The 26241-nt window shown below is 34.5% G+C and overlaps 2 protein-coding genes across 9 annotated transcripts; both read left to right on the top strand.

The window, feature by feature from the left end:
- Positions 1 to 709: 709 nt before the first annotated feature.
- LOC133307764 (uncharacterized) lies at positions 710 to 12686 on the top strand. Its single transcript, XM_061508318.1, has 7 exons — positions 710 to 3289; positions 4978 to 5232; positions 5345 to 6067; positions 9120 to 9941; positions 10560 to 11300; positions 11687 to 12522; positions 12659 to 12686. Exons 1-7 carry the CDS (start codon positions 710 to 712, stop codon positions 12684 to 12686), a joined length of 5985 nt encoding a protein of 1994 aa, XP_061364302.1.
- A 1508-nt stretch (positions 12687 to 14194) lies between these two features.
- Positions 14195 to 20408, top strand: LOC133307773 (uncharacterized). Of its 8 annotated transcripts, none has more exons than XR_009751090.1 (8): positions 14195 to 14286; positions 14397 to 14477; positions 14741 to 14842; positions 18281 to 18358; positions 18632 to 18735; positions 18929 to 18977; positions 19749 to 19819; positions 20035 to 20408. XR_009751090.1 is itself a non-coding variant. In XM_061508331.1 (6 exons), exons 2-5 carry the CDS (start codon positions 14406 to 14408, stop codon positions 19999 to 20001), a joined length of 267 nt encoding a protein of 88 aa, XP_061364315.1. In that variant the 5' UTR covers positions 14195 to 14286; positions 14397 to 14405; the 3' UTR covers positions 20002 to 20034; positions 20131 to 20408. The 8 variants fall into 8 exon arrangements, 4 of the variants coding, with proteins under 4 accessions (XP_061364315.1, XP_061364318.1, XP_061364310.1 ...); XR_009751087.1 differs by having other exon boundaries at positions 19966 to 20408; XR_009751088.1 differs by lacking the exons at positions 18281 to 18358; positions 18632 to 18735 and having other exon boundaries at positions 14741 to 14828; positions 19966 to 20408.
- The last annotated feature ends 5833 nt before the right edge of the window (positions 20409 to 26241 follow it).

The following is a 26241-nucleotide window of genomic DNA, read 5'->3' as shown; positions in this document are numbered from 1 at the left end:
CCTACGTTGGCAGAGCTTCGCTACGAACCGCGGTTAGAGAGAGGTTAGAGAAAGGTTGGAGAGGTAAATGAGTAAGGAGTGAAAAAAGGAAAGTGGGGTATATATAGGTTGCACATGAGATGCCCTCTTTGGGCGTCACATGTGACGCCCAAAGAGGGCGTCTCATTGTGCAACAGATGTGTAATTTTTAACAAAACAGCATTAAATGCGTAATTATTTTAATTAATTACATTATTTTAATTTTTTTGCCCATTTACATCACTTAAAGAAGGTGCCGTCAATATTTCCAATTTTACCTACAAAACCCAAACTACCCGTGAATCTGTTTATTTGCTCCGTTCACATATGTAAGTGTGTCCTGCTCTTTAATGATTGTAACATGTTTGCACAAAAATTATGTTAAGAAATTATTTTCTAAATTTATTTTAAGAAAATATCAAACAATTATTCATAATAGTGGCTATTGTTTTAATTAGCAAGTCAAACTGTATGTTTTAGTAATTTAGTCTTTAGTTTTTGCTTTTACTTATCTTGTAACTTATAAATATTTTAATTCATGTATATTTTAATTCATGTACTATATTTACATCAATGTAAGGTGCTTTCAGTATGTGCTTTTGAAATGTTTCCTCATCGCATCCTCATCCAAAATAATGTTTGTTGGATTTTCAGACTCGAGTCATAAGGAAGAGAGCGGGTTAGAAAAACAATGGATTTTGTAAATGTTCTTATGTCTGTTGTTGGAAGAGTTGGAGCGTTTGCATATGCTCCTATTATAGAACAAGCGGGTTATTTGATATTCTACGATGGCAATTTCAAGAAGCTTGAAGATCATATTAAGGTTGAAGAAGAAAGAAGGAACGGGAAAGAAATTGAAACTGATGTGCAAAAATGGCAGGAGAAGGTGAATGAGGTCATTGAAGAGGCAAATAAGCTTCAAGAAGATCCTCACCGTGCAAATGTTGGGTGCTCTGGGTGGTTGTTCCCAAATTTGCTTTTACGACATCAACTTAGTATCAAAGCTACAAATATGGCAAAAGAGGTTGTTGAAGTACAAGGAAAAGCGAAGTTCGATCGAGTTGCGTACCTTCCACCTCTGGATGGAGTAGGCTCCTCTTCTGGCACAAGTGGTAGTGAAAAGCTTGAGACAAGGGAGTCAATTAAGGAGGACATTATGCAGGCACTTAAAGACCCTAAAGTACACAACATTGGGGTCTATGGGCTAGGTGGTATGGGTAAGACCCATATGGTGATGGAGGTTGCTCATATTGCTAAGCAAGACAAATTGTTTGATGAAGTAGTTATGGCCAATGTATCCAAAACTCCAGACCTCAAAACAATTCAAGGGGAGATTGCAGATTTGTTGGGTCTGCGATTTGATGAGGAGACTGTTGCTGGTAGAGCATCCCGCCTAAGGCAGAGAATTAAAGCAGAGAAAACCATCCTTCTTGTTCTTGATGATATCTGGACCAAACTTGATTTGAAGAAAGTGGGAATTCCTTCTAAGGATGAACATAATGCATGTAAACTGTTGATGACTTCCAGAAATCAAGATGTGCTAGTCGAAATGGATGCTCAACCGAATTTCAGAGTAGAAGTTTTAAGTGAAGCAGAAACATGGAACTTATTTCAACTTATGGCTGGGGATGTAGTTAAGGATATCAATTTTCAAGATATAGCAACTCAAGTGGCAAAAAAATGTGCAGGTTTGCCTATTCGGCTGGTGACGGTAGCAAAAGCATTGAAAAATAAGGATATTCGTGCTTGGAATGATGCGTTAAGACAATTAGAAAGTGTTGATCATGAGGGGATGGATGCAATGACTTATTCTGCTTTGGAGTTGAGTTACAAATCATTGGAAAATGATGAAACGCAGGCACTTTTCTTGCTTTTTGCTGTCATAGGACCAGAAAATAGTGCAGAGTACTTTTTGAAAGTTGCAATGGGTTTGGACATATTCAAGCATATAAATACTGTGGAAGGTGCACGAAACAGACTTTACAAAATAATTGGGTCCTTGAAGGCATCTTGTTTATTGCTCGAAGGTAACATAAGCGAGCATATCCAAATGCATGACCTTGTACGTGAAGTTGCTATCTCCATTGCGTTTAAGGTTCGAAATGCATTTGTGGTGCAACAGAAGACCGAGTTGAATGAATGGTCAACCAACAGTTTTCTTGAGCAGATCATATTAGATGCGTGTCATGAGCTTCCTCAAAGGTTAGATTGTCCTAACGTGAAGCTTTTTGTCTTGGTTGGTGCTAATCGTTCTTTAGAAATCCCTGATACTATTTTTGAGGGAATGGGAAGCCTCAAAGTGCTAGATTTAACATACATAAACCTGTCTTCGCTACCCACTTCTTTTCGATCCCTAACTAATCTTCAAACGTTGTGCTTGTATCTATGTATTCTGGAAAATATGGAAGAAATAGGAGCTTTGACAAATTTAGAAATTCTTTACCTTTGGAAATCTTCGATGAGCAAATTGCCAAGTGAAATAGGAAAATTGACTAAACTAAGAATGCTTGATTTGAGCGATTCTGGGATCGAAGTCTTACCACCCAACATCATATCAAGCTTGACTAAGTTGGAGGAGTTGTACATGGGCAATACCTCCATTAAGTGGGAGGTGGAGAATTCAGCTAAGCAAAACAAAAATGCTAGCCTCGCCGAGCTTCGACATTTGTCTAACTTGACTGCTCTAGATTTACAAATCCGTGATGCTTTGATTTTGCCAAGGGACTTGATGTTTGAGAAGCTGGAAAGATATAAAATAGTTGTAGGAGATGTATGGGAGTGGTCTGACAATGAGGATGAGAACTTGAAAACATTAAAGCTCAAACTTGGTACCAACATAAATTTGGAGTATGGGATTAAAGCATTGATTAAAAGGGTCCAAAATTTGTACTTGGATGAAGTACATGGAATTTCAAATGTGCTTTATCAGTTGAATGGGGAAGGATTCCCATTGTTGAAGCATCTCCATATCCAAAATAATGCTAAAATGATGCACATTGTTGACTCTATGGGTAGGAATCAAGTCCAGGTTTCATTTCTCAACTTGGAAAAACTGGTACTTCACAATCTTAAAACCTTGGAGAAGATATGTCATGGTCCACTTGCAGTTAATTCTTTTGGCAAGCTTAGAGTCATCAAAGTCCAAAATTGTAACCAATTAGAATATCTTCTCTCATTTTCAATGGCTAAAGGGCTTTTGCAACTTTCCCAAATCGAAGTTTGTCAATGCAATTCTATGAAGAAGATAGTGTTTGGAGATTGCGGTGCAAGTGCGGATAATGATAAGATTGAGTTTCTTTCATTGAATTCTTTGACTTTACAACATTTGCGGACACTTGATAATTTCTTCTCTTATGAGTTAAAATCCTCCATAACCAAGCATCAAAGGTCCGAGACTAGTATTCCTGTACCCTTTTTTAGTGCTCAGGTACGATATTTTGCTTTAATTTTAATTTTAATGCAAATTATAATTTTTTAAATTTGTAACATACATAATCTCACTTGCGGATTAGTTAATTGACAAATTGACAGGTGTATTTAAATATATACATGTTATTATTTAGACATTTATGCCATTAGAAATAAAGGATATAAAATATCTACATAGATGTTACTTGCTAAAATCTTAAAAGGCAAGTGATTTTATGACAATATAGTATTTTATTCTATGCTTTCAGCATAAGTTGAATCATAAGAAAGATAAGAAAAAGACAAGAACATGAGTGGTAGAAACTCAATTTATGAGATGCACAATCACACGGACTAATTAGTTGACAAATTGACAATAAACATATATTTATTTAGACAGTGAAGTTATTTTTTTTTATACCAAACTCTAATTATCTCTTTGAGGTGGTTATGAGACTTATCTTTAGTCTGGATTTAATCACAATTAAAGCTCCTCGTCCCTTTTTTAAAATATATTTTGTGGGAATTGAATTCAGATTCTGTGCGCGCTCTATTCAGCATGTGTTGCCAACTGAGCTACATCTTTTAGGTACATTTAAGCTGTTTTAATTAATTAAACAAAATAACATTTCTAAATTGACTTGGCTGAAGTAGCGGTATGTCCATAAACCTTAAACCTATTCCAGAAGTATTGAAGATATGCTCAAGAAAGAGATACTATATCGATTGACACAAGAACTGTCAGTAAGATATCCTCATAAAACTTAATTACTGCTTAAAAACAAATTTTCATCAATACAATTTTATTCCAAACTTTGATTCATACATCTTTTGAATTATTACTTTAGTGTGTTTAAGATGGAATATTTATACTTTGGTATTTTGAAAAAATCACGGTTTATAATTTTTGTTGGGGGAAATAACGTTGGGTTAATCATAATATTATTATCATAATCATGTTTTATATTCGATATTAAATATTAGATAATTAACAGAGTTGTCAGTGTAAAATTTGTTAGCATTATCATGCAAATAACTACTTGACTGAAAATATCTACTTGAAAACTCAAACTATGTTAGTAGCGTGTCAACACATGATTTAATGATAGTGTAAAAAAATTTATACTAATAGTGGATCAATTTAAACCTCCTATTGGAGTAAAATGTAATTTCATATCATTAATATAAAATTTTATAGTATTAATTTACATGGAAGAACTGTTAACCCAAGTGTGAAATTGAAGAGAAATTATTCAAATAAAAAAATCTATTCGGTTTTTTAATAGTATAAAATGAATTTAATTTAGCAAAAATATACTTTTTATCCCTGTTCCAATTTTATTCTAACACAATGTTTTGTTTCCCTGCATACACAAATCAAGAGTGGATTTCACGCTTAAAAAAAAAAAAAAAAATCAAGATACGAAACTGGATCCTTGTTGCAGAAATGTTCATGATTCTTATATTCCCCTATATTGAAATGGGTACTGCTATTCATCACTGTCACTATAAACTTTCAATTACGATTTTTGTTAATTTGTTTCTATATAGGTTGCATTCCCTAATTTGGATACCCTTAAGTTGAGCTCACTCAATTTGAACAAAATTTGGGATGGCAGTCAACCTTCTTTTTCCAAATTGGCAAACTTGATTGTGGAGAATTGTGGTGAGCTAAAGTACTTATTCTCGTCTACCATGGTTGGAAGTTTTAATAGCCTCAAACGGCTTGAAATTAGTAAATGTCATTTGATGGATGAGATAATAGCCACTGAAGAGAGAAACAATGATGCTTCTGCACTGAATGAGGTATGGTAATTCTACCATTTGGAACAATAGTACAATTCCAAACTTGCATTTAGATAAATATTTACCATAATACAAGTTAATTATTTCTAATTTTTCAAATTGTGAATCATAGGTTCTATTCTCCAAACTGGAGACAATCATATTGAAGGACATGAAAAACTTGGAGACGATATGGCACTGGCAATTTGACACAGTAAAGACGTTGCAAGTCAAAAATTGTGAGAAAATTGTAGTGGTTTTTCCTTCTTCAGTCCTGGAAACATACAATAATCTAGAGATGGTAGAGGTTACAGATTGTGCTTTAGTGGAAGAGATATTCGAATTGACTTCCAATGAAAAGAGCTGTATAGAGGATACAACACACTTGAAAACAATTACTTTAGAAGATTTGCCAAAGCTGAAAAAGACATGGAGCAGGGATCCTCAAGGAATTCTTGGTTTCCATGATATAGAAAATGTAAATGTAATAAGTTGTGGAAGCTTGGACTGTCTATTTCCACTTTCTGTGGCCATTCACTGCTCGCATCTCAAAGAACTTTACATAAAGTTTTGTGGGAACATGAAGGAAATTGTTGCAGAGATGGAAGAATCCACGTGGTCAACTCCCAAATTTGAGTTTGATGAACTAAATATTTTACTGCTTTGGAGCTTACCAAAACTCAAGGGTTTCTATGCAGGATATCATACTTTAGCATGTCCGTCTTTGAGAAAAATAGAAGCTACTGGGTGTGCAAAATTGAATTTATTCAAGACTCTATCTACAAGTAGCCACGAAAGGTTTCTAGATGATAAACTCCCAGTTTCAGTGCAACAATCTCTTTTCAGCGTTGAAGAGGTACGTAGCATATAAATTAACGCATATAAATTTGCACAAAAGCTGCTTTGCGTCGGACTTTGTTGTAGATAAGGCTACGTAGAGAAATGTAATATAAAACTATTAATAGAAACATCACTTACCAATCTTTACGTGGCATCAACATTCATGAACAATTGGTCACGAGTTTGATCCTTAATATCCTCATTCTTCTCTTCTAATAAATATTTAATAATGAAATTTCTTAACACATGTAGGTGAGTTTAAGCATTGTTCACCCTTCAAGCTAAATAGACTTTAAGTGAGGAGATGTATTATAAAAATCTAATATAAAATCATTAATATAGACATAATTTATAAGCTTAAAGCTGGTAAATGATGTCTGAATCATTGTCTTATGTTAGACTCTAAACATTTGTGTTATTATCATGAAATTCCAAAAAATATTGTTGTATTTGATTCTGGAACATTAGCCCTATTTAGATTGGGAATTAAATGACTCAACAAATCATAAATCAGCCAGTTTTGACTATTGTAGAAAAGAGGTTAGTGTAAAACTTCATCATCTTTGTTTTTTTTTTTTTTTTTTTTTTTAGCAAATCATATTTACAAGGGAGGAATTTTGTAACTGTAGTTATTTCTGAAAATTAAGCCAAAACAATTATTAAATATATATTTTCAAACTATGATCACTGGGCTTTTTGACCCTTATAACCCTTTCTTAATAATTAATTATCAAATTGACCTTCATTATAAACTATTTCGAAAATTTAACCTCCCCAAAAAATATAACACCAATCTGCCCCTTGTAACGCATGTCAACTTGCAAGGATCAATTACTATCCCCACATACTAACACGGGACTTTTCAGTGTGCTTTTTGCTCACTCGCACACTTCCCGGGAAAACTTCTCAGGATGTCACCCATCCCAGAATTGCTCCAAGTCAAGCACGCTTAACTATGAAGTTCTTCCGTTTCGGGCTACCGAAAAGTAGATGCATCTTGTTAGTATAGGTAGTACCAATTAATTCTTATAAGTTATCCCAAACTGTGCAGTATCATACCTGCACAGTCTTTGGAATCCCTCTCTTTCGGGTGTCGATTCGATTCATTCATGCATGTAACCCACTAGAGGCCTGTCAGGAGCCGCTCCTTGTCAATGCCTCTTTGCACCGGCGATCACTCCTCGCCCTCGTCAGCGCTCGGGATGTTACATGCCCACCAGCTTCCGCCTGGTTCGTCCTCGAACCACACCGTACTGGAAGAGAGGCCCTGCTCTGATACCACTTGTAACGCCTGGTAACTTGCAAGGATCAATTACTATCCCCACATACTAACACGAGACTTTTCAGTGTGCTTTTTCCTCACTCGCACACTTCCCGAGAAAACTTCCCAGGAGGTCACCCATCCCAGAATTGCTCCAAGTCAAGCACGTTTAACTATGGAGTTCTTCCGTTTCGGGCTACCGAAAAGTAGATGCATCTTGTTAGTATAGGTAGTACCAGTTAATTCTTATAAACTATCCCAAACTGTGCAGTCTCATACCTGCAAGTCTTTGGTATCCCTATCTTTCGGGTGTCGATTCGATTCATTCATGCATATAACCCCACTGGAAGCCTGTCAGTAGCCGCTCCTTGTCCGTGCTTCTTTGCACCGGCGATCACTCCCCGCCCTCGTCAGCGCTCGGGATGTTACACCCATGTTTGACCGTTGACCACCAAGCCTACCCGGGTACACCCCTCCCTACCCGGGTATTTTTTGAAAATTTATGCCTACCTGGGTAAGGAGGGGTGTACCTGGGTATAGTTCTTGACATCTGGGAAATTGCTTGAATTATTTACCCGGGTAGAAAGTGGTGTACCCGGGTAAATCTCGACCAGAAACCCCAAAACCGTTCGAATATTATCTCAACTATTTCAAATATTTATGGCAGTTCAATGTGTTGTTATGCACCACAATAATTGATCCCCATTGATTGCGCCCCAATAAATACGCTCCATCGTTGCTTGATTTCTAGAAATTATTCTGAAGTTATTTATTTTTGAATTAGTATTTATTTTCTTCCTAATCTGTTACAATTTTGTTTCCCTTTTTTAATGCTGATTTCTTTCCTAATTAGTGTGTAGCTGATTTACAGAGATTGTACCCTTCATCTTAGCAAAAAGGCTAATCTGATGTAAAGCCTTTATTCTCTATATATTGTATTAATCCTTTTGATGAAAAGCAAGAAAGAAATATGAATTATTCAGAAAAATTATTGTTCCCTTTTTACCAAAATTCTTTAGAATGCACTTTTTACCGAACTTCATGTGCGTATATCCTTCAACAAAATGAGGTTGAGCGCAAAAATCATCTTATTGAAACCACTCAGATTCTCTTACTCCATGACAATGTTCCTTCCGGTTTTGGGACGATGCCATTTTCACTACTTGCTACCTATTTAATTGGATGCCTTTCTCTTCGGTTTTGGGATTTCTGGTCGAGATTTACCCGGGTACACCCCTCCTTACTCGGGTAAATAATTCAAGCAATTTCTCAGATGTCAAGAACTATACTTGGGTACACCCCTCCCTACCCGGATAGGCATAAATTTTCAAAAAATACCCGGATAGGAAGGGGTGTCCCCGGGTAGCTCGGTGGTCAACGGTCAAATATGGGCAGATTGATGTTATGTTTTTTTGGAGGTTAAATTTTCGAAATAGTTTATAATGAAGATTAATTTGATAATTAATTATTAATAAATGATTATAAGGGTAAAAAAGCCCAATAAATTCAGAGGGAAAAATCTTTTATATCAAAAGTGATTTAAATATCGTACTTTATGATGTTTAAAGGTATTCTGATTATGTCATTATAGAGAGAGGCATAAATAGGTTTAGATGAAACTATGGAAAGTACAATGGTAATTACCCAAAAAAAAGAAGGAATGTACCGCGGTAACTCGAAGTACTTTGAGTCATCGTTCCAAAAAAAAAAAAAAGTATTCTGAGTCAAAGGTAAATAATTTTTTTTTTTTTAGTCAATAGTAAATATTCACTTCTTGTAAATAAATTGTGCTTCATTTATGTTTTAGGTGATTCCAAATTTGGAGTGGTTGAGAATAAACCATGAGGATGCTAATGCGATATTTCATGCCGCCCAAAATTTAGGTGTCCTCTTCCCCAAAATGACATTTCTTGGGCTTGCCTTATCTAAGTATGAAGAGGTTATTTTTCCATATTGGTTTCTCCAAGATGTATGTACTCTTGAGCACCTAGTTGTTGAATTTAGTTCCTACAAGAAAATATTTCAAGATGAAAAACTAGTAACTGAGAAAATTTCCACACGGCTCAAAATATTGGAACTGTATGATTTACCTAAACTTCAACAAATATGTGAAGAAGAACCTCAAATTGACCCAGTTCTTCTGGTTCTTGAAGAATTATTTGTTCATGGATGTCCTAGTTTGAAAAACTTGTTGCCTTCCTCTGTTACCTTTAGTCACTTGACATATTTGGAGATAATGAATTGCAATGGGATGATAAACTTAATTACATCTCCTACGGCAAGAAGTTTGGTCAAACTCACAACAATGAAGGTAAAAGAGTGCAATTCACTTGAAGAAATAATGACCGGAAAGGGAGACGAGACAATATATGACATTGCATTTATCAGTTTGGAAATATTGATGCTGGAAAGTTTGCCAAGTTTCAACAAATTTTGCTCCAGTAAATGCTTCTTAAGGTTTCCATTGTTGGAAGAAGTAGTTGTGAGGGAATGTCCTCGCATGAAGATTTTCTCGGAAGGAAACACAACCTCACCAAATCTTCGGAAAGTGAAAATAGAAGAAAATAATGAAAAATGCCACTGGAATGGGAACTTAAATGATACAATAAAGAACATGTTTGAAGATAAGGTATGTTTTTATTTACCAATTGATTTCCTATTTAACAATAAGGCAACTCTCTTCCCGTAATCAATGATGTAAGATGGTTGATTTTCAGTTCGTAACAATAAGAACAACTCTCTCTTCCAGTATATATATCCCAATCTTCCACAAAGAAAAATGCAAGTGAAAGAGAGACGTAGACACAAATCCTCAGTCTAAATCACCTTTACTCTTCTTTTGCAGAGGGTAACAACCATTCATTCACTTTGTCAAAAACTAATAATCACATGGGTATTACCTAAGAAAGCTTATTTGTTGAAGTGTTTACTTAAACCAAAATTTCATTGCAAGAAGATCTCCAGTTTAGCCATTTTTAAATTTTTTTAAAAGCTTTGAATTTAAACGTAACACTTGCATTCTTATTATTACTGGCGGCATATTATAAGTCTATATTTTAGAATTTATATCCTTGTCTGAACAAATAGAACTTTCTTTCTTCTATTTTCAAATTCCAAATAGAATTCAAAAGGCTAATGTTATAAAATGTTAAAAGAGTATAACTCCACATTTATAATTTACTATTGAATTATATTCGCTAAATGAATTATTTTTATTTTGACTAACTTAATAGAGTTGTTTACACAGGTGGCATTCTATACTTTGAAACATTTGAAATTATCTGAATATCCTGAGCTGAAAGAATTATGGCATGGCCAACTTCATAGCAATGTATTCAGCAATTTGACCCATCTAGTGGTTCATAATTGTGATTTTTTATCCGAAGTACTCTTCCAACTGAATCTTCTAGAAGTTCTTATGAACTTGGAAGAACTAGATGTAAGAGAATGTTATTCATTAGAAGCAGTGTTTGATGTGAAAGGTAAATCAGAAACAGATATTCAAGTGGAGAATTCTACTCAGTTAAAAAAACTAAAATTATCCAGTCTTCCGAATCTAAAGCATGTGTGGAAGGAAGACCCACATGGAAATCTGAGCTTTCCGAATCTACGTGAAGTATCGGTTATTGAATGTGAAATGTTAACAAGCCTCTTTCCACTCTCAATAGCTAGAGATATGATACATCTTCAAGATCTTGAAGTGCATGATTGTGGGGTTGAAGAAATTATTGCCAAGGACGAAGGAACAGTGGATGAAATTAAATTTGAGTTCCCTCGTTTGACATCCCTTGAACTTATACGATTGCATAATCTGAAGGCATTCTTTACTGGGATCCATTCTCTTCAATGTAAATCCTTAAAAAGAATAGTTGTGTTGCGTTGTGAAAAATTGCAGTTATTTAAGACACAACCTATGAGCTACGAAGAGCGAGCCGGGGATGACAAACTCCGTGTCTCATCTAATCAACCTCTTTTCACAATTGAAGAGGTATGGGTAGTGCAAAATTTTATCCTTGCTGTGTTGATTGATTTTTACATGCCCTAATTTTAATTTTATTCATTTTATATTGATTTTGGTATAGAGAAATTTTTCAATTAACATATCTCGGTGGTCTCCTGAGAAAAACAAATTTTTTTTTTTTTTTAAGTTAAGCTGATTGGTAATTTACTTTTTTGTTGTTGTTATTTATTTAATCTTTCCACAGTTTCATCAGAAAACAAATTAAATATTTATGTTTTGGAATTTTTTGCAGTAACTATATTTTTATTTTAGAAGATTGCTTTTATTCTACTGTGAGAGAAAGAGAATTCTATTTTGTCTAAACTGAGAAGGAAAATGTAGATTACTTTAGTTCTAATTTTTTTATGCAATAGGTACTTGCTAATGTGGAGCGGTTGACGCTGACTAATAAAGATTTTGACATCATATTGCAAAGTCAGTATTCAGGGGACCATTTCACCGAACTCAAAAGAATTTGGCTGATAGATTTCACCGATGAAGAAGACACTTTCCCATATTGGTTCCTTAAAAATGTACCCAATTTGGAATTGTTAAAGGTTGAAGGGAGTTCCTTCACAGAGATATTCCAAGACGGACCACTTATAGGTGAGGAAAGACAAATCAAAATTAGCACAAGGCCTAAAGAGTTGGTATTAAGTAAACTGCATAAACTTCAACATATATGTAAAGAAGGATTCAAAATCGACCCCATTCTTCAACGTCTTGAACACATATATGTTGTTCAATGTTCCAGTTTGATAAATTTGGTGCCTTCCTCTGTTGCCTTTAACAACTTGACCTATTTGGAGGTAGAAAACTGCATAGGGCTGATAAATTTGATAACATGCTCAACAGCAAAAAATCTGGTCAAGCTCACAACAATGAAGATAAAAGAGTGTTGTTTATTTGAGGATGTAGTGAATGGAAAGGAAGATGAGACAAACAATGAGATTGCATTTTTCAATTTGCAAACTCTAGAACTTATTTCTTTACCAAGTCTGCACAGGTTTTGCTCATGTAAGTGCTCCATTATGTTTCCAAAGTTAGAAGAAGTTGTTGTAAAAGAATGCCCTCGAATGGAAATATTTTCTTTGGGAGACACAAGCACACCTGAACTTGAAGAAGTACAAATAGGAGAAAATAATAATGAATCTCGTTGGGAGGGTGACCTGAATAAAACAATAAAGACCTTGTTTGAAGATAAGCTAAGGTATGTGCTGATCCAAGAGTTCATTTACTTTTCAATGATTTAAGACTATCCGTATTCTGATTCCGTGGATGGAGAAATTATGGTATTAGGAAAATACTTTTGATTTGTCTCTTGATATATTAATTTGATATAACAGGTTGCATGTTACAGAGTCCAACATTTGAAGAGCAATAGAATTTGTGGTATGGCCAATTTCGTCACAATATATTTTGCAATTTGAAATCTTTATTCTTGCAGAGATGTGATATTTTATCATCTCTTTATTTTTTGTCAACAAGTGTACTGTAAATACTCATTGACCGGAAGAGCTATCAGTTAGAGACAGGTTCATTGGAAACAATGTTTTATGTGAAAGGTACAAGTCTAGATATATAATTGTGAAACATTTGAACACAGTATTGACCACTATTTCTAACAGTCACTATTGCAGGATCTTGGGAATCTAGTAATGCTTAATATATAGTGTCTTTGTGGAGTTGAGGAAATTGTTGCAATGGAAGAAGAATCAACAAAAAATGCTTAAGAAATGTGATATTTGATCATATGATCTTTTTAAATATGGGAACTGTGTGTGTTGTTGAAAAAAATAATCTCCAATTTTCTTGTTTATTTAAGTCTATGACATTAAACAATGGATAAACCCACAAAGGTCCAATTGGGTGACCTTAGAATTAAAATACTGGGACAAACCCCAAAGGTACGGCAATGGGAATTCTGTGTGTCTTGGTTTTGAGCTCAGTCCACATACAAGCCTGACACAAATAATTTCCCCCAAACATTTGAGCTAATCAAAATAAAATGAGTGTTGCCCCCAAAGATTTAGCCTAGTGAAAAGGGAACAGGAATGATGCCATGAATAAATATTTAGTATCTATATTTTGTGAAGGAATTAAACTTTATTATTGGTGAGGTGAAATAATGTACAATCTTTAAATATATGATTTTTGTGAATGAAATTAAGTCAAGATATAGAAGGGTAGAATTCTCTATACTTGTATTACTGAATAGGGTTGTAGCTTAAAACCTCGAAGTTGATGGGATTTATTCTAATTTTACATTCCTTTGAAATGTATAACCCATACAGGTAAGAGGACTTAAGGGCTCGTAAGAGATGATGCTGTTTTCGCTGCTGAATGAGACTTTATATACAAGGTTGTAATAGAAGTACACTTGTAGATATATTTGTAATTAGAATTTGATGTTCACCTAATTTGTCATCTGTAAGCAGGTGACAAAATCAGGTGATCTAGTATGTACTTTTGTAAGTCAATATGTATTGGTGCTTATGTTAGAACAATGTACCGCCGAATCTTAATGCATGTGATATATGTAAAATAAGCAACATCCATTGTTATTTGCAAATAACCTTACTAACGTATACGTTAGTTATGTCTAATACTTTCTGCAGCAAAAATCATACTAGATCATATTTTTCTAAGGAAACTGAATTTTTCTAAATTTTAAATTTTCGAATATTATCGTAAACTGAATGTAAAAATTATATTTTTGAAAATTGAGATTCTCGGACAAATAAAAATTTCTCCTGTACCAAACGCTTCCTTAGAATTTAATTTTTTATTTTATTTTTTCAATTGTTTTTATTTTTTCTTTTATTTTTTCGATTTTGAGGAACATTTTTTAATGGAAGGAGTGTTGCACAAGATCAGGCGGCAGATTGAGGAACTGGAGAGTGTTTTTAACGTAAGGAGTGTCGCACAAGATCAGGCGGCAGATTGAGGAACTGGAGAGTGTTTTTAACCTAAGGTACATTTCTCCCCTTTCGTTCTTTGCTTAATTTCGGAATAAAATCGCTGTTTCTTTTTGCTCGGAAGCAATTAATGCAACGAATATGCTATTCCCTGACTAACTGACAGGAAGTGAAGATGAAAGAAATTGTAACAAACCAAGTTGGTGATTTTGCAAACTTCGTAGGCTCTCACTTCTGGAACTTTCAGGTTTCGATGCCTATTCATTCCTCCTCTGTGTTTATTTACCTTCTTTTATATTAAATGTCAGAAATTGGTTCACTTCATATGCAGTTTGCCTTTGTTTTATTTATTTCCAGTTGATGTAAACCCTATTTCCCTTCCTTTTCTTTTTTTTCCTCTCCTCGCAGTTGAAGTTTTTACTTTACTAATTATATTTAGCTGAAAATACTTTTGAGCTGCTCATTGTTTAATTTTAATCATGTAATATTTCATTTGTGTTCAATTGTAAGGATGAGTTGCTTGGTTTGGCTTCGGATCCTCATTCTGATTCTGTCTTCAAGAATCCGGATCTTAACATGGATGTGCTTTATCGTACTGGTGAGGGACAGCAGGTGCAATTTTCTGTAGATGAACTAGCATTCAAGCAATTTTAAAGTGTTCATGCAAACATATATGTTCTGAATAATTTAATTAACATTAGTGATGTGTGGTGCAATTTCTCTTCATAAACATGTTTTCATCTGTTTGTATGTATCCTATGCTATGTTTGGTACAACGGATTTGGAGAGAAAAGAAAGGAAACGTTAATGTATTTGGACGACATCGTGCTCTAGGTGCATCTGCTTTTGCTTCTTTTCTCTTCAATTTCTCTTTCTACCTAACGTTGCCTTAATTACTTGTAAATTTCATGACCATTTCATGAAACAATTTGTAACATCCCCGTCTCGAGCCGGTTCAATTAACATGCATATGATATAAACAGAAACAACGGAAGACTTAACTTACGAAAAATACGAGCTAACTTTTTCTTTTTCTTTTTCTTTTTAAATTCTCATTTGACGTAAACGAAAATCGGACAGAGTTTCCTCTATAAATCGGACAACTGGGGATTTTTCAATCCCACTCAGAAGCATTTCCTGATAAACAGTTTATACAACACATCAATCCAGAAGTACCAGTCATACAAATATAATCAGATACCCATCCATGGGCGCATGCATAACTTGGCTCAGTGCCGCAAATCTAACAGCATGCAATCCAATACATAAACATAACTGAATACTACATAGTCATATCAACATGTCTGAATACAAAAGTGTACATGCATCAAACTGAAAGACATGTACAAGACATATACAAGCCATATACACACTAAAGGATCTAACATCATGATCCATCAAATAAGAAAATACGAAATACATAAATGCACTCCAAAAAGTAGTAGCCTACAACCACTCAAAATCTGGTCCGTCGAATGTCTCAGCCACGTGTCGCGTCCCTGCCTAATGAGGGCTCACCGGGAGTCTGGGAACCTGAAAATATGTCCCCAAAGAGGGGTGAGATTACAAATCTCAATAAGCTCCAGGTTTATAGAGAATTCTCCATACCCCTGGCTCACTCCTGCATGAAAGTCAGATACATAGTATACAAATACAACATATAGCAGATATCATAACAGAACAGAGCATATATCCATATCATATCGGAGGCGTGCGCTGTCATTCCCAAGGGAGGACCCCAAGCGGAAATTAACGCACGTGTTCCCAAGGGAGGACCCCAAGCGGAACCAGCAGAGGCGTGCGCCGTCATTCCCAAGGGAGGACCCCAAGCGGAAATCAACGCACGTGTTCCCAAGGGAGGACCCCAAGCGGAACCAGAACATGTCAGAGGTGTACATCGTCAATCCCAGGGAAGCCCCAAGAAGCCCAAGAAGACATCAGTGTACCATACATCACTACAGAAATCATATCAGAACAAGTCATATCATGTTATCACATAGCTCTATATGAATGCATCTATACAAAGCATCAAAACAACAGTCGCACAGTCTAACCATAGTTCCTCAACCATGGTGGAGCACTCAAGTAAGAAAAGACTCCTTAAACATAGAGCTTACCTCTTGAAGCTTTACCAATACGCTTACTTGTTGCACAAGTTACTTATATCGCTTCAATAAAATTCCACTCCTTTTCAATCCCTAGGCACAGCTAGAGAAGAATTTACAACAAAATCAATAAAATGATATTATGCCATGACCCTTTCATAAAGCATACATTTTATCGCTCCTTTTCGTTTCTTTATATTTTTGCCAATGCTATGCCAATACACAAGTCTAGACCACTTTATAACCGTTGATGTTCTTTAATTTAATCAAGTATTCCCTTAAGAATTTTCAACGTAAATCATGCCATTTTACTTCAAAAGGCCGTGGACCTACCCTTAGGAAATCCAGATACTTTTCCATAATTTCCTTTCAAACCATTTCACTTCCTAATCTTTTTAATTTCATGTATTGAAAGCTCAACATTTTAACAAAATAAAACATAATATAACCATCCTTAATTTACCCTATAAGGCCAAAATCCATAAGCAGAAGCCAAGGGTTTCTTTCTTTTTCATTTCATTCCTTCACTTAATTTGACAACTACGCATACATAAATATATATACATCAAGTTCCAATTTCAATTTTGGAATATCAAACCCCTCAAAAGACCCACAAGGCCGAAACATAGAGGTATGGTTCTTATGATTTTTCCTCTTTTAAGGATCCTTACTAATTCATCATTTTTCTACTTATTACTACACTCTACACTTCAAAATACATGAATTACAATTTTTCATATCCTCCCCTCCTCACCCCCTCATGGCCGAAACATCAAGGGGATACAACACAAGGGATTTTCTTTTATTTAACACATGTAAACATGCTTATTCCACAAGCTTAAATACCCAACATCAAAAATCTATCATCACATTACCTTTTAAACTCATTCCTTTTCCACCCAACACATGCTTACAATTTTTATGGCTCACAACATCAAAATAATGCCATGGAAATAGAGTTTTATTACCTCCAATAGCTTGTACAAGGTCTAGGGAGCCATCTCCAAGCAAAACTCCTCTCAAAATACACTTTCTCCTCCTTGATGAATAGTGACACGAAAATGGAGGGAGGAAGAACTCTTCACACTCTCAACTATGGCTCAAATTGATAGGTGGAATGGATTCATTGGACTTTTTCCTATGATTTCCATGTATGGATCAAAGGATTTGGATGAGTATTTAGGGAGAAATCAAAGAAATAAAAATCAAAGCCCTAACTCCCTTCTTCCAAGGTGCAGCTCGGGTTTGTGAGGGATGAGAGGAGAGAGAAACTGATTTGGATAGTGAGACTTGAGTGACTTGGTCTTTTAAGCACATGTGGCTTTTTAGTCGGATGTTTTTCTATCGCGTATTTTAACTCAACGGACCCGGAACTAACTTATAGCTACGGACATATTTTTATTTTTCTGAACTCATTTACATAAATTTTTATTTCCTAAGGAATCATATTTATGATTTACAGTACCGTTTCTGCACTGTTTTTGACGAAATGCACTGTGGTTCATTAATTATGAACTGTTTGCATCCGAAACTTAAAACTTATAAACTTATCATTCTTGGGTCTATTTTGACTTGCTTGGCATATATTGGACTTTCTTATTCTTATTTCATCAATTATTTGTTTTTGGACTCTACCGGTTGCTTAAACAGCAGTACAAAATACCCGGTAGAAAACACTATTCCCGAAATTTTCACGGAAAGTGCCAGACTATACAATTTTTCGTTCTGAACTCATATATGACGTCAAAATTGTCAAATTATGTCTCTGAAATCATTTTACTCATTTAAGCTCTACCGGTTAATTCACAAACTGCAAATTCTCCGGCAGAACGCACTGTTCATAACATAGTCATGATTACAGTCAAAATACTCGAAATCACTCACTGAATCTAATTATGGCATTTAAATCCTTAAATTAAATCTCTAATTAAGATTTACTCTTTAGGGTCATTAACAATTCAGGCCATAATTGTGCATACTGGCCCTGTTTCAATTACAAATGGTAGCTCCCCAGGGAAGCCCGGTAAGCTCTTGACAATTGCTTTTGATGCAACTGAGTTGGACAGAGGCAATAAGAAAAATAAGCCCCAAAAGATTTTGATGCTCTTGCTGTGAGTAGCCAAGTGGAAGTAGTTTTGGCACTGAAAAGCTGGCAGCATCGCTGATGCCATATTTCAATTATTATTTAACTTCACTATCTCACATCTTACTCAGCTACTCACAGCAATATTGCTAAGGTTCTTTTTGATGAAAAATAAGCCACCTCACATATAGCTAACCTGCTTGACTGTTTCAGCTTAGCAATCTGTTATCTTTCCAACTTGGTCAAACTATGAAATTGTTTCCAAGTATTCACAGAAGGATTGGCTCTCAAGCTATGAAACATTGACAAGCTATGTGGTAACTGATACCATTTTCACTCACAAATTTGAATTTCTGTACTTCCCTGGGATTATTATAAATGGATCATAATTGAAAAATCCCTGTAATTATAAACATACCATTAATGTTTTCACAACCTTGAAATTTTCAGAGCAGATTTTTGTTTTTCCTTGTGTTATTCCTTATTCTGATTAGGATAAATATTCATCAGTCGTGTTGCAGACAATTTTAGAACTAGTGCACGGGAAAAAGGATTCCAAGTAAGTATTTTTCTTAATTTTCATATATTGTTTTGATTATGTAAAATAGCAATTATTAATTATGAAGTTAAATATATTTAATACTATACAAAATAAGAAATTATTATTATTTATAAATTAACTTATTTATTATTAAAATTATTATATTAAATTATTTATTTATGTTTAGTTTTTTTATTCATGAATTCAAATTATAAATCTAAAGATGTGTGAAACCAATCACCGATTCTTTTCCTTATTTAAATTTGTTACATGCCATTTTCTTCTTTTCTTTCCTTTTTTATTATGCCTATGATTTGGCATGACCTCTGTATATGTTCTGTTCAATTCAAAAATCATAATCTTTTATTTCCAATTCTGGCGGAATCTGATTTTTTTCCCCTTGATTTTTGTTTGAATCAGTGAGGAAAAAGAAAGGTTCCATTCACATAATTTGTTTTCCAATTATTTACTTTGTTTCTCATTCCCCTTCCCAGTTCTATATCAAGTACTCTACTCATGTCTTGGTCTCTTGGAAGGTCTAGTTGAATTGGGTTTTTGGGTGTGAATTACTTAAGATTTTTGAGGTTGAGTGTTGATGGCTTCTCAAATTCCAAACTGTATTCCCTCCTCTTTTCTATTCTGTTGTTTTGTTCTGTCTCTTATGCATGTTAACAAAGTTGAAGAGGAAAAAAAGAAGAAGAGATTTTTTATTATTATGTTCTAAGAAGTAGTATGGAAAAGAAGAAAAGAGTAGTTTTTTTACTGTTTTGATTTTACTGCTTTTGACAGCTGCGGATAAAATGATTCCAAAGAAGCTTCTTGTAGATTCTTCAACTGAGGGACTCAGTAATTCCAATGTGGTAATTCCCATTCTAATCGTACTTTCGTTGCATGTATGTTGCATTTGGATTGTTGAATTTTTTTTATTCTGTTATTAATTTGAAATAACATGGTATGTTATCTGTTGTCTTATTCATTATTTAAAGTGAATGTGTATGTTCTTCAGGTTCCTCCTGTGGGTGCAAACCCTAATCTGATGTAACACCATGTGTTTCATCTATTTAATATAAACCAGGTAGTGTTAAAGTAGGTGATATGCATAATGAGTACCTGACTACTGCTTAGGATGTTCCTTATGCTAATGGTGGCTATAATGGGTACTACTATCCAGGTTAGTTGATGTTGGTCAAAGAGCCTATGCTGCTTCCCTACCCATTTCAATTGATTGTATATGTTTATGTTGTCTAGTAGATATCTTAATGTGCTTAACATGATGAGGATATCTAATTGTATTGAACGTATAATTCAAATAATCAATTTTCTTTGGTTCTGCTTGGAAGGGAATTATAAATCCATTTGTAGAGCAGGATATATTCGAAGTTTCGGAAGTCATCACCCACAACCTCATGTTAGTCTTCTTACTGTTATTGTCGATTTAAACTTTGAAAAATACCCAGAATCCAAGCCTTCGCCTTTTTATCATTAGATTAAAGTTATCTCTATTTAACTATTATTTTTTGTATATTGATAATAATTTTTTTTTTCCTTTCATCATTGCAATTTATCTTACTTTTGTTGCTGAAAAATTATTCATTGTTCTCAACGAGTTAATTATCACTCTATAATCAACTCGTTCTCAAACTATGGTTAGAGAGAAAAATCCGGTTCATTATCACTCTATAATCATTGATCTATTCAATTGAGCCGGTAACAAGTATCTATTTGATTAACCTCAACCGTATGACGGTTCACACCTTAACACATATTTGCTCTCATCTTTTTATTTTGTTCCCAACTATTATATTCATTTCATTTGTATCTATTTTATTTGTATCAACTTTTTTGCAACTTGTATTATTTGACGTGTACGCTTGCATGATATTAGAAGTTTTGCTCCTCAAATATAACATTTGCTCCTCATATTTTGCTCCCTTGTAACATCTCGTTCTAGAACCGGTTTGTTAACATCAAAATGGTATTAAGCGCAATATGTTTAATTAGTTAAATGCGGAAGCTTGCTTTATAATTCACTATTAGTCTTAACGTAAAAACGTGAATAAACTTTTTCTTTCTTATATATTTCAATTAGCTAATTATTTCTTGTTCAATTGAAACTATTTGAATACCCTCTTGCATCTCACATCCCTTTATTTAAAAAATAAATCTGACGGCATTTCGTCTGTATTCGAACATCTAGGGACAATTCTCACCGTCCCAACATCACCTGATAGACAGTATATTTCTTTCTTTTTTCAATCTAGAATCCATTCGTTGATTTTTTTTTATCTATGTCTCCATGCCAATGACTTATTAAACAATCCTTGCAAATTCAAGGCTCAAGAATCAACTCCATACAATTAGCATATTTCTTAGGCATGCTAATACAATTCATATCTTGTATAAATCTACACATGCTTCTCTAAACATAATATACTATGATCTCCAAGAGAATAACATGACATATACATCTCAAATGATAATAAAACTCATAAATTATGCCCTTTAAATATCAAAATAAAGTTTATAATCTCATGTCACTTCACTGTCCTGGCCTCCTGCCATGCGATGGCTCAGCATCATCGATCTCTATACATGAAATGTAAGTCCCCAAACGGGGTGAGATCAACCATCTCAGTAAACTAGGGGTCCTTGGAGGGCTCCTCCATCCCTAAGTTCACTTCAGGCATAATCACAGTATAAAATCATGTATACATCAGAATATGTATATCAATGCAAGTGTGTAATAATGAATCCTACCGGTCAGAGAATATAATAAGTATGCATTACGCAAGGAAACATCGTCTTGTAACATACCGTATGAGGAAACACCGTCTCATACTATGCATAAGGAAACACCGTCTTATGCCTCACACAAGGAAACACCGTCTTGTGTGGCACACAAACATACATACATATACATGCAACATATAAAAAATCATTTTCAACATACCATATCAAACTACCACCTTCCCTCGGAGTTTGGTGGAACAAATGGGGGATTAACCCCAAGGACCGAAAGCTTACCTAACAGTAGAATTCCACTTATGCTTTTCTTTAACTCAAAGTGAACACAACAAGCTCTCCACACCATGACAACCTATGGCCAAGGTAGGAAATGTGCTCAGCAATTATATCCACACATAAATATTAAGTCCATGGCTAGACAAACATCTCAAATATTCTACATTACTCTTAAAGCTCAACATTAGCTTAACTTACCTTTGTTCTTAAAATTCAAGAGACAAGGTTTTTACACCAATTGGTTCTCCTCTATAAAGGTGTCCTCAAACTCATCTCTACACCATGAGCAACAAGAAAACAACATCAAAATCTTCCTTTTTCCAAGTCATAAATACCATGAAACATAACACATTTTCATGGCAATTTACCAAGGTGGTCCAATCTACTATCTCTTTAATTTTTCTTCAACAAGACACCATTCTACACATACTTAACAAGAGAATCCATGTCTAAATCACCTTCTAACTCATCATACCATCAAATTTTCAGTTTACTATTCATTACAACCCTAACCTTCATGAAAATTCATAAAAACTTGGTTTGAGAGGAGATTTCTTACCGCAATGGGCTCAACAATGGAGGGAAAAGCTTGCTTCAAGTTTCCAAGGACCCAACCCCATCAAATCCCCATTTCTCTCCATGAACCCGAAATCATATACGAAGAAGAACTCTCTCCATGCTCAAACCCACTCCAAAATAAGGGTACCAATGGGTTCCTCTCGAAATTTCCTTCAATTTAGGCTTTGGAAGCACTTGATTTGGATGTCTAGAACTCAAGATATGGCTTGGTGAAGTTTTCTCTCAAAAACTCTCTTCTCCTTCTATGGTCGACAGATTTGCACGAGGAAGAAAGAAAAATAGGCTGAGTTGGTGTCTCTTTGTTTGTTTCTTTATGTCACTAAAGTGAGGTTGCTTGACCCAATGGGTAGAAACTTATCTATTTCGCTCACCAAACTCTTATTCCAACTTTACATATTAGTCCAGAATATTTTCATGGTAACATCTACCAATTTACTTTTAAATTTCGGATAACTTTGCATACCCGTACTTTTACCCCAATATTGTCATTTTTACTCTTTTTCACTGTGACTTTAATTCATTTTAATTAGGCTTCCCATTACTCTTCAATATTTATCATAAATTCCTTAATCCATAATTAAATCCACAATTACATGTTTGGGTCATTATACCCATGTTACCTCTAGCAAATCTCGACCAGCAACCCTCTACCTAATTCTTTTCAACCAAAGCATCGAACACCTTGAATTCACATCGAACTAAAGAAGCCATAAAGATCTCTCACACATTATCATCAAGAAAACCCATTAAAATTCCTTCATCACAACCATTTCTGACCCAGTCATTCCCAACCTTTCAACATCGAAGGTGAGCTACTAAGGGTAAAAGTGGGATGGGCTGAGCCGAGCTTTGCCCCGAAAAGCCCAAGCTTCTGCCAAAAAATTTCAATTTGTTATGGCTTTAGCCTAATACGAGTCTAACTACTAGCTTGGCTTAACCCGTTTATAAAAAAACAAATGGTCTGGCTTGGCCCGTTAGTCTGTTAATTTTTAACTTCTAAGTAGAACCATGAGTCAACTTCACATAATACTTAAATTTTGTTTCTAAAATAAAAATCACAATTTCAATGACCAAACAGAACCATGAATCACAACAAAACTCATCACAATATGCATTTAAGTCACTTTCAAAAGTAAAATGCTCAAACTAAATAACATATATTTCATCAGATTCAACAAACAAATCTATACTATGTAAATTAAAATAACTATATAAATCCAACAAACACATCATGATGCTTGTAGTAGGCAAAAACTTCTCTTCATCTTCTCTTCCCTACAAATATAATTCCAAGATTACATAAGTTGACAAATAATTTGTAAATGTAGAAAACAAAAACAAGAATAAAGAATAGAAACAAAAAAATAAGATTAAGAAACAAAAAATCTTTTAATAGATTCATATAGGTATACATACTGAGATGTTGGTTCCTCATATATAAAAAATAAAGCCAAATTTCTATTAAAATTTAATCGAATATAATTAAATTTTAAAATAATTTCAATTGATTAAATTTATACCTTTTATTTTTTCTTCAAGTCATACCTATTACGTAGCCAATCTCTGTCGTATATTAACGCTTGCATGGTATCTTCACCCAAGCTAGAACTATACACATCAATAATGTTGATTTTTATAGTACTGTAGAGATTGGTACAGATCTTATGCAACTCTCAAAGAAAGTATTGGTGAGGGAACGAAGCTAGGTCCTTCCACCACCTACTTAGCTTACATGCACCAATTGAACTATCACGATTTGGTACTACTATGAATAATATTATTTTATTTAATTTAAAATAAATAATATGATATAGGCCGACCTGTAGGCTTATAGGCCAGACATGTAAAAAAAAGCCAATCACTTACTTTCTAAACAGGTTTCTTTAAAAGTCCAGACCTATTCTATTTGACTATATATAATAGGCCAAACCCAGCCTGGTATAGGCTAGACCGGCCCGACCCACTTTCACCCCTATAAGCCACCATCTAAGCACCATATTCGAAAAAAAGCACCAAGTGGATGTTGTGCTGCGAGTCGGTTAACAACGTCGTTTGTGAAATTTTGCAGAACGGAGACTTTGTAGGGTCTTTGATGTTTGGACTTTGCTTTTCAGGCTGAAGTGTGATTTCTATATTTTCGTTTAGTGTGGGCTTAAGTTAGTTTTATACTATATGGGTTGGGTCCTTTAGTTTGTAGGGTTAACTTTTATAATTATGCCGTCATTAGTAATGATGGTTTTTTTATTTGTTTACTCTTTGGGTGGATTATTTTGTTTGCGTATTCATCACAATTAACTTATTGGTCATTATTTTTATTAATTTTAATTAACCAAGTCACAATTATGTTGGGTATATTAATAATATAATCCAATAATATGTTCACATATAAGCCCAATAGGTGAAAGCATGGTTATTCGGATCCATATGGGCTGGAGCCCAATAACTTGCATTATATCTAGGGTTTCCTAAGCTGGAGGTAACACTGTTGAGCATTCCAAACTTGATGTCTCTTGGTGTAATACTTCAAGCATCTCTAAACCCTTATCTCTCAAACTCGTAACCTCCAACAATTTTGAAGTATTAGCTTCGTGTGTCAGATTTGAGCGAGTAAGGTGTCTATTCGAAGATCTCATCGAGTGGAACTCATATGTTAAATCAATTTCGCGATTCGATGGAAGGATTTATCAGATCTGAGTTTGAAGAAACTGGAGCCGTAACTTTTCGGTCCAAATCTCGAAAATTTTGCCCATTTTCAGAAAGTGAAACCTAATGGGCATTGTTCTACAAGTCGAGACGATCGCTTTGAGTGGTCACTCGCCTTAAACGGAGATCGAACGAAGGAGTAATGGCCGTTTGAAGTTTTAGGTACACTTTTATGCGAAAAAGAATATTCCTGCGAAAAGGAATATTCTGAGGGAATATTCTGTTAGTTAGGGAATATTATGCAGGGGATATTTTAAAAAACAGAAAATGTTTCGATGAGTTTTTGGCAACAAGGGTAGTCCATCTTAAGGTTTTTGGGCGCTCCGGATCTGTTTTTGGGGTCTGTTTTGGCAAATTCCAAGTATACAGAGCAGTTTGATGAAAGTTGGAGCCTTTGCTTTAATTTGCGAAGTCTGAGAGATCTATAAGGTGCACTCTTTCTAACTTTTAGCTCTGATTAAAATGCCTGAATATAGTTCCTATGATATTATTAAATGAAATCATTTGATGTTATTGAATTTTATGGTTGGAAATTACATGTTCAATTTGGCATTGAAGAACATGAAATATTCCATAATGTATTAAATGATTTTACATTTACCATTGAAAATTGTGGATTAATATCAATGGAACAAAGATGGATATTTTTGTAGGGATTATTTGCTAAATTCTCTAAATATTCATCTAGCTATGACTTGTAGTGAATATAAGACGATAAAAAAAGATATGAAATCACTTGAATGCTTAGTTCCAAAATAAGAGGGGCTCTCCAAAACTCTCATAGCTGAGAAGTTATTTGAATTTCAAATTTAATACGAACTCAGTTAGTTAAACTTGAGAACATAAGGAACAAGCTAAAATTTGATAAATCTTATATGTCTGATAATCTTTTTGTCGATCTTGCATTGAGTAAACTACCTGTAGAATGGAGTTCTTTCAAGACTGAAAGAACAAAGTGAACTGGATAAATTAAAGAGGT

The sequence above is a fragment of the Gastrolobium bilobum genome, unplaced genomic scaffold, assembly GCF_033153095.1.
Source record: "Gastrolobium bilobum isolate Gb01-03AN ecotype WA unplaced genomic scaffold, APGP_CSIRO_Gbil_v1 utg30702, whole genome shotgun sequence".
NCBI lineage: Eukaryota > Viridiplantae > Streptophyta > Magnoliopsida > Fabales > Fabaceae > Gastrolobium > Gastrolobium bilobum.
The sequence above is the reverse complement of the archived record's forward strand: the minus strand, read 5'-3'. Positions and strand labels throughout refer to the sequence as shown.

What these genes read in the sequence shown, in the direction of transcription:
- LOC133307764 (XM_061508318.1), top strand. Translation starts at nt 710, where the DNA reads ATGGATTTTGTAAATGTTCTTATGTCTGTTGTTGGAAGAGTTGGAGCG. An exon ending in TTGGAGATTGCGGTGCAAGT is followed by an intron (nt 3,290 to 4,977) that starts GCGGATAATGAT and finishes GTTTCTATATAG; the next exon opens with GTTGCATTCCCTAATTTGGA. An exon ending in ATGCTTCTGCACTGAATGAG is followed by an intron (nt 5,233 to 5,344) that starts GTATGGTAATTC and finishes TGTGAATCATAG; the next exon opens with GTTCTATTCTCCAAACTGGA.
- LOC133307773 (XM_061508331.1), top strand. Translation starts at nt 14,406, where the DNA reads ATGAAAGAAATTGTAACAAACCAAGTTGGTGATTTTGCAAACTTCGTA. An exon ending in CTCACTTCTGGAACTTTCAG is followed by an intron (nt 14,478 to 14,740) that starts GTTTCGATGCCT and finishes TTCAATTGTAAG; the next exon opens with GATGAGTTGCTTGGTTTGGC. An exon ending in GACTCAGTAATTCCAATGTG is followed by an intron (nt 19,820 to 19,965) that starts GTAATTCCCATT and finishes TATGTTCTTCAG; the next exon opens with GTTCCTCCTGTGGGTGCAAA.